Source organism: Barbus barbus (assembly GCF_936440315.1).
Source record: "Barbus barbus genome assembly, chromosome: 25".
In the NCBI taxonomy this organism is placed as follows: domain Eukaryota; kingdom Metazoa; phylum Chordata; class Actinopteri; order Cypriniformes; family Cyprinidae; genus Barbus; species Barbus barbus.
In genome coordinates, this window is record NC_136753.1 from 26,927,970 (window position 1) to 26,945,519 (window position 17,550).

Sequence of the window (17,550 nt, forward strand, 5' to 3'; positions counted from 1 at the left end):
AAAGATTTTCATGGCAAGAACAGAATGGTTTAAAATACACGGTAAAAAAAAAAATACTGTACATTTTAAAGTTAAAAGACTGTAAACGGTAAGTTCCTATATTAAAAAAAAAACTTTTACATTTAAATAGACAGTCGAAGTGAAAAATTAAAAGTAATTTTATAATTTAGAGTGAAAAATAATAAACATTCAAACTAATGTTTATACTGTAAATTTAATTTCCATTTATATGTTAAATAGTTACCTTATTTTTTTTACTGTAAATGTCACTTTAACAGTGTATGACAAAAATAATTAAACTGAAAAACAAACTATATATTTCAATTTGATTTGCCAGAAATGTTTCAACTTGGTAAACCTAGTGATATGACTTTAAATACATCTGTTAAAGAACATGAACAAAACGTTTGCCTAGTGAGCCGGTCTGTCTAGTGAAACAGCTTTCATGAGACTCACCCTGCTAGTGTAAAACACTAAGGTAATTGTATTTACTTAACCACCAAATCCCTCCAAAAGTGCATGTTTATCTGCCACAGAGCGGACTTGCTTGGAAAAAACATGCTTGATCCACACAGCTGTTCTGAGGTTGTTTATAGCATCACACTGACAAACAAAAGATGATATTTCACATGTACACACACAGCTGCTCGATGTTGATCATTAGAAACTTTATTGAATTAAAAGTGGAGACAGCATTTGAGCTAACTCAGCAGTGCAGAAGCACGCCTCCAGCTCAAGTTGCGTGACAAAATTCATCTGGCATCTATCCGCTTAACACTTGGACTCATACTGATTATTGACACATGAACAGAAACCCAAAAATCGCAATATACAAACACGCACACACATTATCATCTACCCCTTTGGAAAAATTCAGCATCCAGAAGTGAAAGAATGTGCACCGAACACAACGAGAATGGAACCCATGCAAGCTTCAGACGCCCCTGCGAGGAGATTCAAGTCAGGGTTTGTTACGGGTTACAGCGGAGAGCGGTTATCAACGTGGGTATAAAGAACCGAAACTTCCCAGCGGCTCTTGTATTCACAGTCCGGATGTGTCCGTGCGGAAATCCGAGTCTAGGTGCCCACGATGTTGGGGTCGTGTGCTGAGTCCGGCAGTGGAGAATCGTGGCAGTGGTACAGAAAGCAGTTTCCCCAGCAGCTGTAGCAGATGAGAAACAACGCCGCCAGGAAGACTAAGGCACAAATGGTACACGGCTTCCTCTCCAACAGGAAGCTGAGCAGGTAGAAGCCCATGAACATGGAGTGGTTGAACCACAGGGCCGGATTTAAGGGTTTGGGGATCAGGAGGACCGGGAGTAACCACTGGAGGCAGTACATGATCTCTGCGTGTTGGGCTGCCTCGTATGAGCTCAGATATCCGACGTGACGCTACACAATCACAAATCCCTTGTGTATCTGCGAGGGATTAGACGTGGTGTCCAAATACCAGGCGAGGCCTTTGGAAAAGTTGAGAGAAAGAGAAAACCATTTAATATGCACAATTCCTAGCTCGTCTTACACCACCTACAAGGCGCCGAGGTCAAAGCATGCGTGTATTTTAAGAAATTGAGCTATTATTGCTGGCCTTGAGTTCTACATGACAACAGTCTAAATTCTATCCACAAAACATGACAGCACTATTATTTAAGTCATATTTGACTAGTTAAACACTCAATTCAATTAATGTGTTATAAGAGGAAGATTTAATAAGACATTAATCTGATAGTGGAACTTTTAGGCTATTTTAATAACTGCATACATACAAGAAAAATAGCAAAACATACAGATTTCTACTATCAAAATAATTTTAAAGAAAATAATAAAGTACATGTATTTTAGACTGACATTTCTTACACTGTTTACATCAATAATTGTTAATAAACTACATATAAGGTAAGGTACATCTCTAAACATTTTAAATGTATGCTGAATTTCCCTATTTAGACTGACATTCCTACACGACATACATTGTTTACACGAATGACCGACAACAAACTACAAAAGACAAAGAAATCTAGCAGTTAGTGTGACTTTATACTTAATTATGGGCATTCTATATTTCAGCTGGTGTTTTTAAATCATGTCATCAATACAAAACAGATATAAACAATAAAAACATTGTGATGTTAGCGTGTTGGCTAAGCGGATATCTAGCATGCGTTAGCATGTGGCTAGGTGTTAGCACAAAAATAAACCTTCCGAACACATGTGTGAAAATATATGATCGTGGCAGTCTCAAATAGGTAAGATTTAAATCTTAATAAGGCTGAAATAACCATGTTCGGACCTGCCATTCTTTAAATCCAATCCCGTCGCATACAAACCGTCGCCATTGAGTTCTTTAGATGATTGCGTAGATTTGTGGAACTCTAAGGACCCAACCGACGGCTGGTGTCCCACAGATGCCTGATTAAAAATCATATAGCTTGCTGTTTCTCTCTGAAAGATGCAAATTATCAAAGATACATTTTTAGTCTGACATTTATTTAATGCATGGCCTTTTACCAAAGTATTGCACCGGTATCAAGGCACTGATATCAGGCTCAGGTTGCATGGTATGAATGCATGTACCATATTATTTACATGGTTCTCCAATTTCATTTAAGTGTAAAATATAATTGCTATTTTACTCTGGCTCCATGTCTAAAAATGTCATGGTACTTTATTGCACCAGCCTTGTCCACCATTTGCTAAATTAAAACTGAATAAAGGTTGTTTGTCATTAATGTAGTTGTGCTTAATGCAACTGCAATATTGAAAGAAAAAAATGTGTATCTTTGGTGATAATGAGTTTTGCTGACATATGCCCACACATTGATGTCCTAGGTCCACCACCTGGTTTTTAGTGCTTATAAAGCACCCATTTGTGCTTCCCACACCATTTAATCTGATGGAAACTCAGAAAAGCTTTAAGAAATGTAATGCTTGTATTTGTAAAAGAGATGTACAAATGAAATATTATAATTTATTATAAGAAACCAATCTCCTATGGCCTCTTGTCAAAACACACACACACACACACACACACACACACATATATATCATCTTAATAACATTAATGTCAAGGTAGAAGGGGAAAAAAGCAGTGCAAATGTTATTTTTTGGAAAGATGAATGAACAAACAGCAGTCTTTTTTTATCTGAACCGATTAATAAATAATGCACAGTCCATGTTTATATTCCAGCACTAGATTTTAGTAGATTCTAATAATTCTCATTTATGATTATGTAATTATATTGAAAACCATAACAAACAGAGCAAAAACAAAATCTTCCATAAGCACTGACAGCATGTAAAATCAATTCCAATATTTTAATTTGTAGTATTTAATTAAATATAACCTACACACCCACATCCCACCATACAGATCATACTAAATGTGCACTTCATACATAACGCAATGCATGGACAGCACGAGCTGTGTAGTTATTGACGATGAATAATCTGACATGTTGTTGCATTTGCGTTTAATTCTGAAAAATGATAGTGTTTCTATCGCGCATGGCTAAATCTCCCCTCGAGATCTCCGTGGAAAAGGTCTAACTGTCAGCAGCATCCCAGCGTTACTATGATATCTGCGTCTGAAGGTAAGCTCGCGCTCTTATCAATAACATGAACGAACCGAGAAACATCCGAGCAGGTGCGGGTCAATAAAAGCGCAATGGCGCGCTACATTTGTATTTTAATTACGCTGGTTGTTGAATATTCAAAGAAAAACATTAAATGCATGAGGTGTTACAAGGTCATATCTGAAACTATATGTGAGCTTGCATGATAAATACGTCGCCTAGTTATTGTCGCTCTCGAGAAATAAGATTTTACGCGTAGGGTGAAGTCAGGTAAAACGGGCCACTCTCTGGTAAATCATCACCGGAGGGGAATAAAATGTCTCTGCACATCGTCCAGACCGCTGTTTGTGTGTTATGGTCTCTTTTATCAATATTCGTTACAAATATGTCGCGAAAACAACCGCTTAAGCCAAAGAGCTATTGAAATGTCAGAAATCCTCATCTTTGTCAACACTGAAAAGGGACAGAGAATCTGCAAAAAACATTATTTTGAACAAAGAAACAAATACTGTTTTAACAATTATGTATCCTTTAATTCATGGCATAGCATTACGAGAAATGTTAGAATGTGTGTAGATTGAATGTGGGTTTAACATCTTTAAATTATCATTTTGAACGTATAAAAGTTGAATTGACGTGCTTGCTTATGGTGGTTTTGTTGTGTATATTTATGAATTATGGCTTTTAGGGGGAACTGTATCGGATTTACTAAAGGAATTTTAACCATCAGGTAGTTGATTGATGGTAAATGTAAGAATTTTCTAACTTTATCATAATATAGAGGCTCGAAAGCGTTGTTTAATAGGCTGCCATATATTTGTAAGAAAAATAAATTCACACCGCCACCTCGTTTTTTATTTATTTATTTATTGACATTTTATTTGGAGGAGGTTTGGGGAGGTGGGCTTGCACTAGCCTATTATTCATACAATATAAAAATGAGAATAATGCAAAGCTCATTTTTCCCCCTTCTTATATATAGAAATATTTTATGATACAATACTTTTGGATCTCCAGTAGTTTTTATATAAATATATAACCTGATCAATTTATTTCCCCACCTTAGCAAAAAATGTTAAGAATTATTGTAGTATATTTGTTTAAAATAGTTTGGATGTTGATTAAATTCAGTGGTATTAGTTGATACATTAATGAAACCACTAGATCAATACTATTAAAGACCAGCTTCCACGGGACATTTTAATCCTTTAATGTAAACACTCATGAAATAGTGTTAGATCATTAAAATGTCCTTGCCAAGTACTTATTGTAGAGACAATCCCCTGGAGCTGCTTGGGCTTATATTCCTCGCTCAAGGGCACAATGTATGCTGATCGCTCTTGGGGTGGCCTCTGCAGAATCTAACCTGTAACTTTTTGGCTTTATTTTATCACAGTGCCACACCTCCCAACTATAACATGTTTTCTAAAGAGAAACAGGCTACAAATTGAATGTAAATCTATAAGCAATGTGAATGCCTACTTCTGTTGTTGCTACACAGGCATTTGGTTTTGATGTTAAAATTGCAATTTGGTAACTTTTGTCAGACATGGTCTGAAGATAATCTGACTGTGTTTTGGACACTGCAAGGTGATTTGTACTGAAACCACATTTAGCAGTTTTACAATACAGTTCTTTTGTCCACATGCAGTGATATAGGCCTACTCGCAGTTTTGAGATTAAAAAGTGCTATCTATTGGAATGGACTCTGGATCTGAATGAGGTTTTGGATGGTTCAAAATGTAATATATGTTATATTCTTTTTTTAAGGAGGCATTTGATTCAACATGAGTGCAAGCGTTGAGTGTTCATGGAGTCTCTGAACGCCGTGGAGCTCTGTGAACTGGGGGATGGGAGCAGGAGATCACCTCCTCAGGCCTCCTCAGGACCGCGGCCCACAGATGGCATTGAAAACGCATCGTTCGAGGATGAGGATCTGGGAACGAGGATCCGTGTTACCTCCAGAACATCTGGACCTGAGTTCACATCCATCGACCCTCAGTCGAATCCGTTGCCTATTCAGAGAGAAGTGCCATCACCACGCTCCGAAGACGAACCTGAGCTCGAGTACAACAGCCACTCGGTGGACTACGGGTTCATTTTTGCACTCATTTTCCTCGTAAGCGGCATCATATTAGTGATAATCGCCTACACGATCCCTAGAGAGGCTAAAGTCAACCCGGACCAAGTGACAGCGCGTCAGATGGAGAAACTGGAGATGTACTACGCACAACTCGGTTCTCACCTCGACAAATGTATTATCGCTGGACTTGGTTTGCTCACTCTGGGAGGAATGCTATTATCTATTTTATTAATGGTGTCCATATGCAAAGGGGAACTGTATCGCCGGAGGACTTTCGCTAGAAGACCCATGAAATCGTACGGATCCATTAATATGAGGATGAGGCAGTTAGCTGAGGGTGATGGGAGGGAGACGCTTGTGGAATGTGAACCGAACGCCACCGCTGACGCTGCAAACGGTAATCAGGTTCCTTCTGGAACGCTAAACACGTAGCACAACTGAATCACAACTGAAAAAACTGTAGATTTGCAGATGCAAAAGGAAATATTGCTTGCAAGGCAGCTTAAATAAAAGTTTTTAGATAAGTTTCAGTTTTTGGCTTTGATAATCTGTGAATGAAACACCTCATCAGAGCCATGGTTGCTGCTGCCAGTTTTAATTTTTTTTTTTGTCTGCTGTGTTGCCAGATCTCAAAAAGCAACTTGGTCTAAAAAAAAAAAACGGCAGATAAGAAACTTGCTTAAAAAAAAAAAATAAATAATAAAAAAAAAAATATATATATATATATATATATTTATATAAATAATAATGAATTATTAATTAATTGATCAATAGAAAAAAACAACAACAAAAAAATTGATTACATAAAGACTAAATTAATTACTTCAGTTAGCAAGTGTATTTTAATTACATCATTTTATATTCACATATACCCAGGGAAGAAAAACTGCTGTTTTTACTCATCATTCGGTATAGTCATCAAAAAATAAGCCAAAAACAAAATGGCAACCCATGACTGCCCATATTTTTAAGCAACTCTAGGGAAAAAAAAAACAATCCCAAGTTGCGTATAATAGGTGGACATGGCAACATATGGTTAAACAGAAAAAATACCAACCATGACTCTGTATGCAAATAAACACAAGACAAAAAAATAAAAAATAATTGCAATTTGCAAATATTGCATTAGGGCCATCTGTCAGTTAGAGTTTTACACTTTTATCTTAAATTGAAGTCATTTCTTAAAAAGTATTATGTTGTTTATAAATAAAAACAAAACAGACAGTTAAAGGGATCCCCGGGTATTAAGACATGTATAGCTTAATATAGCGTAAATTATGTCTCTTATTTAAATATGTAATAGAAAACCCATGAAAATGTGTTATTTTAAAAAATCAACATTGTACTGGCTGGCTTACAAATTGACTAAACAGTTTTATGTTACAATGCAAAGTTTTGACACTCCTAAAATAAGTTTCATTTTCTTTGTCCCAAAATATGCATTCTATTTTTTTCCTTTCAATTCTGGAGTTCAATTCCTGTTCATGCTGCCTTGCAAGCACTGTCTTCATATTAATGAAGGCATAGCCAAACACGCAAAAACACAGAATGTGACGGTGCAAAAAGAGATGCTAAAAACTCAGACTGTTGACAGAATGAAAGCACAATGGTGAAGCGTCATAATAACTCAACATGCTGCAGAACAAACCGCCATCAGCTACTCTACAAAACTTGAAATAAATGTCTGTGTAATCTATAACATCACTAAGACACTATATGAGTGTAATATATACAAGCTATTATTATCCAAGGATGCAATATGCCTTAAGACGTTACAAATGTTCACCGTGAACACATTTAAGCTTGTTTGTATTTGTATACTGTTCGTGTTTTGTATCTGTGTCACACACTTACTCGTTGTCATCAACCCACGTTCTTGGAGTAGAAGACCAAGGGAATAGACATATGAATGCTTAACCTTTTAAACAAGATATCTATTTTACAACATCTATCAATATGGTAATTTAGTAGATTTGTGCTAACAATTAACAAAAATGTGAAGTTTTACTGTAATGGTGCAATATGCATTAGATTCCAGTAGAGAAATATATATTTCCATATCAATGTTCAGGTTACAGAGTTGTGTTCTTCTCAATGGCACAACAGATATATGCTACTGTATGCTTTAAGAATATGCTCATCACCCTTTTAAAGCAAAGCTATTGTTATAGCACATAAGCGGACGTTCATGTGTTCTTGATCCTCACTGGTTTGGGTTTTCTGCTGATGTAGTAACTATTTTCTACACTGATCAAAAGCAAGATTGTAATCAAAATAAGCAGAAACCTAATAACAGCAGATGTATTACAAGTCTTAGATGTAGTAAAGATTATCCTGCAATGTTATATTTCCGGGTATTTCCAAAATACATACCCAGTATATTACTCTGTTTAGAACAGCTTTATAATGGCATTGAAGAAACAGTTTACTAAAACATCTAAATGTACTCACCCTCAGGCCATAAGTTTGTTTCTTCGTCAGAACAGATTTAGAGAAAAGAATGGATTGAATGGGTGCCGTCAGAATGAGAGTCCAAACAGCTGATAAAAACATCACAATAATCCGTAAGCAATTCACAAGCTGCATGTTTGTAAGAAACAAATCTATTATTAAGCCGTTTTTAACTTCAAACTGTTATTTCTGGCTTAAATAAGCCAAACAGTTCTGAACAAATATGTGGATTTTGGTGTGAGAGGATAACATGGGATGCACTTTTTACTGGAGGAAGCATTATTATAGATTATGAACTCGTATTTTGCCTAGAAGTTATGATTTAAAAAGCCTTAATGATAGATGTGTATCTTACGAACATGTAGCTTTCCACTTCACAAGATGTTAATTGATGGATGGAGTGGTGTGGAGTACTTGTGGATTACTGTGATGTTTTTATCAGCTGTTTGGACTCTCATTCTGACGGCACCCATTCACTGCTGAGGATCCATTTGTGAGCAAGTGATGTAATGCTAAATTTCTCCAAATATGCTCCGATGAAGAAACAAAGTCATCTACATCTTGTATGGCCTGGGGGTCAGTAAATATGAATTTTTGGATGAATTGTTCCTTCAATGAAACTCAACGTAACTAATATAAAGCTAGGGAAAGCAAAATTCACATTGCATTGATAAGAGTTTTCAAAAGTGCACTTCTTGAATCATGCAAGTGAGCATTTGGAATCACTGTAGAATAAAGAAGATTATGATTTGTTTTTTTTTTAATATATATATACGTTATAGGCTTGAATCTTGATAAATGAAAACACTGAGTTTTTTTCAATGTTACACTAAACCTAATGGTTTATGAGAGCACATTATATCAGAGAGAGAGAATATTGCCGCATACCTATAATTTATTTCCCATCTTAAATATTCTTTACACAATATATTTACTATGGCAGTGAAAGTCTAAAGATTGTTTGAACTTTACTAGATACTGTCCTTTGAATATTTGGTGGTGTATAAAGTGTGATGCGTTCATGTGCTGCGCGATGCATCACTAAGTGCTGTTTGAAGTGAAATGGACTAGTTGTAATGTTTCTTTGATACATTGCTAAATTATAGCAAACATTTCTGTCATTTATTAACTGTAAGATGTTGGTTATGGCATGATGTAAAGGTACAAGGTTAAGGGAAAGTGGTATATTGCTTTCACGTCTTTAATTGTGTAAAATATTGTCTTGTAAGCACATAGTATTGAGCACACTAAGCATTTATCTTACACCGAATCTGTGCTGTTGGTCACATTGCTCACAAACAATCCCCTAAATGAATGTGAAGGTCATTTTAAGACATGAGGAAATGCCCTTTCAACATGACAACCTGTATTGAGCAAGTCACTGTATTAAGAATGGAATATTAGTGTATTTACACTTCTGCTCAAAAGTTGGGGGTCAGTAAGATTTTTTTTTATTTTGAAAGGAATTAATACTTTTGGCCAGCAAGGACGCATTAAATTGATCAAAAGGGTCAATGAAGACATTTAAATAGTTTAATTTCTGTTCCGATTATGCTGTTTTTTCATCATCTGTTCATCAAAGAATCCTTAAAAAAATGAATCACAGTTTCCACAAAATTATTAAGCAGCACAACTGTTTTGAAAATTGAATCATTGATGATAATTTTTTTTTTTTTTGAGGAAATCAGGATCATGTGACACTGAAGACTGGAGTAACGGCTGCTGAAAATTCAGCTTTGCATCACAGGAATAAATCACAGGAATAAAAAATGTTACCCACCCCAAGTTTTGAATGGTAGTGTACCTAAAAATTCAACTCAGCAAGTAGAATCCTGAAGACATGTCCTGAATAAATATGGCTATTTCAATCCAGTTGTGTACTGCAACATGTACTTGTAGGTTATTCGGGTATTACATGCATACAGAAAATGTACATATATGGCAGATAAAGTATGTGTAATATGACTGTATGCTATTCAAATGAGCACAATAATGGGGCTTGTAGTCATTTGTGCTGATTAGAAGCAGCTGCTCATCTTTGTTACTAAATTATCATCACTGTACAATCTGTGAAGGTTAATCATGGAGTCAGGCTATAAAGAATTCCTAGAAAACACAAGCACCGCAGAGGCTTAATGATGTGCATAATACTTGTGTGGGCCAAACAGACTGTTATGTATTCAAATGAAATGCAGTACCACTGTACTTCTGAGTCGATCACTCTGTTTTTTAATGTAGAGAGCAGCGAGGGTGTTTGAATTGCATGTACAATGTGAGCTGTGCATTTTAAGTCTTTAACCACTTCATGTATGTTCAAGGCAAATGTGTCACATTTTTTATACCGTTTCCATGCGTGAAATAAATCTTTTTGCTGCTATACCTGTTTGATTCGAGTCATTCATGGACATGGACCGACAGAGAACTTTAGCATGGTACAGTATTTGGATACTTCAGCCACACCTAAAATACATAAATGTATCATGCACAAGATAACGGTGGCATTTATTTTATTTAAAAATAGCACAAGCAAAATATTTCATACTAAACAGGTTTGTTAGCTTTTAAATAATAAACCAATACACAGAATGATCAAAGTTAGGATGAAAGAGTATTAGAGTACATTTTCAAAATTTCACATTTAATTCAATCTGTCTGGCTGTTTCTCTAATTATTTGTGAAATTGACTAGCAATTTCTGAGTGAAAATGGTTTCAAATGGTGTATTTGGACACGTTGTGGTTCACATTTTCCCATTAAATGTGAAGCACAACAGTATTTTTCTTTATTGTGACTCACAGTACTATATCTTCTAAATTCCCTGAACCAATTGTCACTTAATTCTCAGTGATTTTAGTGCAGACATGTTTAGAGGACACTCGAGAGTGTCTTTAGCTCTGGCAGTAGAGGACAGTCACATTGACACTGCGGCCATCATGACTCACTGTGGCTATTACAGGCATTGATTTCCACTACATCTGCTGCTACTGTCCCTCTCACTGAAGCCACCATCTCCAGAAGCTTTGCTTTCATCTACTGATACTTTAAAGAGACTGGAGAGCAAGTTCATGCAGTTGCACGCAGGAGAAAAGCCCCCACACAAATCTAAGCACTTTTATCATTTGATAACACATTTAAACTATATTTTTACTCTTCTGAAGAAAATGCGATTGGTGCACCAGAGTGGTTGCTAGGATGGTCAAGGTCAAAACAGCTCACCCCCAAGCAGTTATTAACTAAACCTAAAACTATAGAGTAGAAAATTGTACTTAAAATAAATGATAACTGAACTAACACTATATATAACTTAAGCTCATTTAATTTCAACCTATATTTGCAAAGGCAACATTTATCATTTTTGTTTAGTTTAACTTGATGTACTAAAATAAAGTAAATAAACTAAACATATTAAATAAAAATTAATAAAAATGTATTCATTTATTTTAAAACTAATAAAAATGACAAAACACAACAAAATTCTAAATATAAAAAAAAAATGTATTAATTTAGAATTGCAGCATGAGTCAGTAGCAAAAAAAGAGAAGAACACAATCAGAAAAAAAAAAATGGAATTATCAGTTGTTATTCTTTTTGGCAATATTAACATAACCAATTATGTTATTGTTTTAATAATAATTCTGTAAGAGAATTATTAAGAGTAATTATGTTTCACCACAAGCAAGTTTATTCAAACACAAAGTGCATATCACTGCAGAGCAGCGAGAACTATGGGATATTAGTGCGTCTACATGAACATGTCATCATATCCTGGAGGAGGCATGTGATCAGGGTCTGGCCTGAAAGGTAGAGCAAAACAAATGGCATCAGAGGTGAGGACATGAGGTCAAATGAGGTAATGCCAGTTTAACAACTGAACTGTAAAGATCCCATTAAAGCTCTTACCCAGGTCTGTGTCGCCCAACCGGCCCGAAGGGGTCAAAGCGGGCACCAGGAGGCACAGCGCCGGGGGGAAGGACTCCAGGAATACCAGAGGAGGGGTCAAACCCTGAGCGAGGAAACCCGGCACGTAATGGATCGACGATCATCCCTCCTGCTCTTCCCCTGGAGAAAGAACCAAGAACTATTAATAATTCAGCGAGCACGGTCGTTCCTTGAAGGTGCACTTATTCAATTGAGTTCTAAATGTTCTTTGAAATCTGTTATTCTAAAAAGCCTAACCAAGTTTTTCCAGCTGTTTTTTCTACGTAAGGGTGATCTACAAATATTTGATGCATCAGCAAGAAACATCTGTAAACTGCAGGTCAACATACATGATGCATTTACAGATGACTCTTTTGACAAATAATTGATGGGATTTCTCACCCGAAAGGGTCCAGATCGGCTCCGCCTGCAGCAAATGGAGCCATCGGGTCAGGCCTAAGAAAACAACACACAAAGAAAGACATTTCAGAGGCTTTAGTTTACATTATATTGAAAATAAGTCTTAATAAAGCTGTAGTTTTTGCATTTAACATTTTCAAAATTTTCTTTACAAAATTGTGTGTGTATTAGTGCTGTCAAATGATTAATCGCATCCAAGTCTTTGTTTACATAATATATGTGTGTGTACTGTGTATATTTATTAGGCTTATATAAATACATACAGATGCATTCATATAGAAAAATATGTTAAGTTTATACATTTAAAATATTTTTATATAATATAAATTATATGAATATAAATATATACATGGAAATATTTTCAAAATATATACTGTATGCGTGTATATTTATATATACATAATAAATATACATACATATATAAACCACTGTTCAAATGTTTGAGGTCATTACATTTTTTTTTTTTTTACATTTTTGAAAGAAGCTTCTTATGCTCATTGCTCACCAAGGCTGCATATATTTGATCACAAATCCAGTCAAATCTGTAATATTGTGAAATATTATTACAAATTAAGATAACTATAAATTTTAAATGAAATTTATTCCTGCCATGTAAAGCTGAATTTTCAGCAGCCATTCCTTCAGTTTTCAATGTCATATGAAAAAAAAACGTCATTCACCTGATATATATTTTTTGTAACATTATAAATGTGTTTACTCTCACTTTAGATCAATATAATGCATCCCTCCTGAATAAAAGTGTTTTATTCATTAATATATAATATATATATATACACACACACACACACATTATTTATTTATATATATATATATATATATATATATATATATATATATATATATATATATATATATATATATATATATATATATATATACACACACACACACACACACATTATTTTTATATATATATATATATATATATATATATATATATATATATATATATATATATATATATAAAATGACAGAATAATGCAAACAGCCAAACACCCACAGTTTTTAACAACATCAAAGATCGTTATTTTTGGCGATTTGTTGGATTCATTTTTCAGGAACTATCCAGTGCGTGTTGTGGCACAACATTTGTCAGTGTGACTCAGCTCAGTGTTTTGAAAGTCTACAGACTCTTTGGCTTGAACTCGAGACAGTGCTGGCAGCAGAGCATGTTTGAACGAATGACATCACATCGCCCACAGCAAGTCGATAAATCGCTGACATCATAAAGAATCTGATAGGGGTCACTGTGAACCCAGGAAGGGGAAGTGGAAGACAAACACCTAAATCCATCTCTGGGTTTCTGCCATGACCTTAAGGACCCCACTCTGCAGTCTCTCTTCTTGCTATTCTATCTAATTTTTTGATAGAGACTGCAGAGAAAACAGGAAATAAAGGTGAGAGAATCAGGTCAGAACGAAGCCTGCCATCTCCCACGGCTCCTTTCTAGTAAATATATAAATGTTTGAGTGTGTTTCAACTAAGCAGACTTTGCTAAATCCCCCAAACTGGCTGTTTTTAATGGAAGTGAAGCTGGCACTGGGCAGCTCTGACCCAATCTCTCAGTCCACAGTCTGCAGTGCCAGACACACAAAGCCCTCAGTGCTTCAAAAAATAGACACAGGCCGGCAGAGAAAGCTCTCGCAGGACTCGCGCTGCTAAATATTAAATAAGACAGAGGACATGAGCTGACACCTACAAAACACACACAACTCACCCTCAAAGTCCCAAAGCAGCCCATAACACCGTTCACATACTAACACCTTCATTTACAGACAAACATGGAGGCGAGGCAAAGCAGCACAAAGACCTTTTTTAATCTGTTAGAGTTTCGTTACTATTCTCAGAACAGTTCACAGCATTAGTTTAAAGCACTTGTTTTAATAATTGCACATTTAAATATTATAGCATTTTAAATAAATACTAAGTTAATATTTATTTTAAATTTCTAACAAATAAATAACTAAACAGACACATAAATAAATAGCAGTTTCTTTAAATGTGTTTTTTCTTTCATTAAATAACAAAAAAAAAAAAACAGTAAAAGTAAAAACTTCATTAATTTTCTCTATACATTTTTAACGATAACTTGTAAACTGTTAAAGACAGACCTACTGTGAGATCCGAGGTTATTAACTGGCATGTGCATTATTTCAACGTATTTTTAAAACAATTGTGTTTAACAGCAGCATTTGTGGAGAAAAACTACATTACCTATGATGCTTGAACAGAAGAGTGCACCAATCAGAGTCACAGCCAGGAAATCACACCAAAAGAGAGGTTATGTATGTAATTATGTAATCGAGTCCATCTCCCTACACTCTCTAAATACTTAATGAATAGTTTTATATTTTTCACCATTGTTTTTAATTGAATTATGTCATTTGCAGTGCTTCAAGGGACTGTAGTTCTTTCCCTCACTAAAGCCATTAAGGACAAAGTTTTGTACCTTTGTCTTTTTGGCCAATTACAAACACTATTTTGCTTCAAATTAAAGTTTGTTATGTTGTGAATCACGTAATAGCTGTTTGGTTTGGTTCATGGCTTTTAACTCTTTAACAAAGCTTTTTTTTTTTTTTTAATCCCAATGGGAAAAATAAATGGACAAAATACTTCTGGAACTAATGCACTCTATTGCAGAAAAGTTTAATTCTAAAAGTTTCATGACACTAACTGTGCATTTTTTTTATTTATTCTATATTAGACATAAAGACCATGAAAGCATAAACGCATGGGACTGACCTTCCTAAATATTAAGGTCCTTATTTGTGACCCTGGACCACAAAAGCAGTCATAAGTCGCACGGGTATATTTGTAGCAATAGCCAAAAATACATAAGGATATTAAGAAAAGATCATGTTCCATGAATATATTTAGTAAATTTCCTACCATAAATATATCAAAACTTCATTTGTGATTAGTAATATGCGTTGGTAAGGACAAATTTTGATTGTTTTTGCACCCTCAGATTCCAGATTTTCAAATTATTGTATCCTAACAAACCATACATCAATGGAAAGCTTATTTATTCAGCTTTCAGATGATGTAGAAATCTCAATTTCGAAAAATTGACACTTAAGAATGGTTTTGTGGTCCAGGGTCAGATTTCATATTCTAGCAATGTTTTTAAACTGTACAGACCACAAAAGTGGAATTACAAATTATTCAGTGTGCATATATTTTCACCTGCCATCAAACGTGTTTGTGAACAGAAGCTGGGATCACCTGAGGCGGTAACCATAGCAACAGCTGGCTGCTCAAGTGCTGTTAGGGCAACTGTGCTATACAAATCTCTACAGACTGCATCGCACAATTACCCCAAAATTCCCTTAAAAAGTTGTTACCTCTGAAAACCAATGTATAATTTGCATGAGGAAAGGAATGATGCAATGAAAGCTCACCAATTAGGTGGGTGTCTTCTTGGAGGGCCTCTGGTTGGGATCAGGAGAGGATCACTGAGAGGGTCCCTTAAGTTTGAGGCTCTTTCACTTTCTGTCTTCTTCTCTGTCTTTCCTTGACGCTCCTTTTTTTCAGTGGGCAACAGTGAGGACTTTAGCTTCGTAATCAGCTCGTCCGTGTTCTTAAACACACTGAAAGAGCAAAATGGACAAGTTAGAACATGTACAAATTTCTTTTTGATTAATCTATCCATGTATTTGTAGATTTTATTGTTATGTTTTATGATTTCTGACAGCTAGAGAGCATGTATGATATTGCCACCATTCCAGATATGTTAGCAGAATTAAGCCCTTTTTAACAAATTTCAATGTCCAGAAAACTATGGAAAAAGAAATACTACTTTTGATGTGATTTCCAACACTGAAGATTTTCAGATGAACACTAAGTTTGAAAAAAAAAACAGCATTTTCCTAAAATAGAAATAGTAATTTGTAACTTTGTAAATTTTGGTCATGCTTCTTTCAAAAATAAAGACATTTGTATGTCTGCCAATATAAATTATCTAAATAATAGTAAATATAATTGTTATAAAAGTTGCATCCTACTATAAAGTAAATTTTGCAACATATTGCACTCTATTAACATGGGTCTTGCCTGAAATGTCAAAAAAAGTCAGAAAAGACATTCGTACTCATGACAGATTGAGAGCATATAAACCATACAGTTGCACCAAATAAATTCACAAACCTTTCAAACGTCTGCAGATTGCCTTCATCAACATACTCACTGACATTAACTGTGAGATCGGTTACTTTTTCTGTCTTGGAGTCCTGCAAAGATGTGAAAAATAAGTTTAAAAAACATTCAGTCTGATATTAATCTATCATCTGTGATGACAGGCAGCGCAGTAATGACTGAACTGCATGTAATGCAGCTTAATTACCATTAGATTGAAGATGAGGGTTGAATCCACGGTGAAGGCTTTGAGCAGTAGGTTTGACTTGTCATCATTGGATCTGTATCTGAGTGCATACAGATCCTTGCTTTCATTCCAGCCGGGGGGAAGCAGTTCTGTCTTCTTCTCTTCATCTGTAGGCTGTGGAAAATAGATCATTTCTAATCAGGCAAATGTTTGTGATACCTTGCACCAAAACAAACCAGCAAAGCATTTGCTGCAGATGCTTGTTGGCTTGATAGTTAATGCAATGCAATGACCATCAGACATTTTAAGTGTCTTTTTGTGTGTTTAACATTTCAGTAAACACACATGCCTTCTATATTTGGTAACAGATTATCACGTATAAACTGATTTACCTCATCTCCAATGCCCAGACATTTATAGCCACTTTTCACGATTTCCCAGTGTACGAAACAAATCAGAGCATCTTGGGAACAGGTTAAAGAGTTTGATACGCAGTTGAAGAGCAGCTCCAGTCCAGCCATCTTTAAACACACTGATATTCCGAATAAATGAAACCAAAACAAACCGCTGTCTGAGTGAAAATAAACAGCGACTTCACGCTGAATGCATGGCGTATGGATGCTGCAGCTGTCACACTAAATATTTAGTTTAAACTGTAATATTACAAGCGTTTTGCAAGGTCTGTGGGTTTTTTTTAAATAGTTTATTTCTAATTTTGTTTGTCATGCTGAAGCAGTCCGAGCAGAAATGTTCCCGACTGGAAAC

The 17,550-nt window shown here is 35.3% G+C and overlaps 3 protein-coding genes across 3 annotated transcripts; 1 reads left to right on the plus strand and 2 right to left on the minus strand.

Annotated features, from left to right (window-relative positions):
* Positions 1-574: 574 nt before the first annotated feature.
* Positions 575-2,367, minus strand: LOC306845268 (apoptosis inducing factor BLCAP). Its single transcript, XM_079377971.1, has 2 exons — positions 2,291-2,367; positions 575-1,460 (listed from the first exon to the last, which is right to left on the minus strand). The coding sequence occupies exon 2, from the start codon at positions 1,339-1,341 to the stop codon at positions 1,078-1,080; it is 264 nt and encodes an 87-aa protein (XP_079234097.1). The 5' UTR covers positions 1,342-1,460; positions 2,291-2,367; the 3' UTR covers positions 575-1,077.
* A 3,015-nt stretch (positions 2,368-5,382) lies between these two features.
* On the plus strand, positions 5,383-6,087 carry LOC306844869 (transmembrane protein 74B-like; the record flags this gene model as incomplete). The annotated part of the gene is made up of 1 exon (XM_079377289.1): positions 5,383-6,087. The coding sequence occupies one exon, from the start codon at positions 5,383-5,385 to the stop codon at positions 6,085-6,087; it is 705 nt and encodes a 234-aa protein (XP_079233415.1).
* Positions 6,088-9,951: 3,864 nt separating this feature from the next.
* LOC306844535 (proteasome inhibitor PI31 subunit-like) lies at positions 9,952-17,550 on the minus strand. Its single transcript, XM_079376752.1, has 7 exons — positions 17,178-17,550; positions 16,807-16,959; positions 16,611-16,693; positions 15,866-16,054; positions 12,426-12,479; positions 12,006-12,164; positions 9,952-11,899 (listed from the first exon to the last, which is right to left on the minus strand). The coding sequence occupies exons 1-7, from the start codon at positions 17,304-17,306 to the stop codon at positions 11,848-11,850; spliced, it is 819 nt and encodes a 272-aa protein (XP_079232878.1). The 5' UTR covers positions 17,307-17,550; the 3' UTR covers positions 9,952-11,847.

Bases quoted from the DNA above. Each gene is read 5' to 3' on its own strand.
- LOC306845268 (XM_079377971.1), bottom strand. From the start codon at position 1,341: ATGTACTGCCTCCAGTGGTTACTCCCGGTCCTCCTGATCCCCAAACCC.
- LOC306844535 (XM_079376752.1), bottom strand. From the start codon at position 17,306: ATGGCTGGACTGGAGCTGCTCTTCAACTGCGTATCAAACTCTTTAACC. The intron at 16,960-17,177 runs GTAAATCAGTTT...TATTTTCCACAG, and splicing joins GTCTGGGCATTGGAGATGAG to CCTACAGATGAAGAGAAGAA. The intron at 16,694-16,806 runs GTAATTAAGCTG...ACATCTTTGCAG, and splicing joins CCCTCATCTTCAATCTAATG to GACTCCAAGACAGAAAAAGT.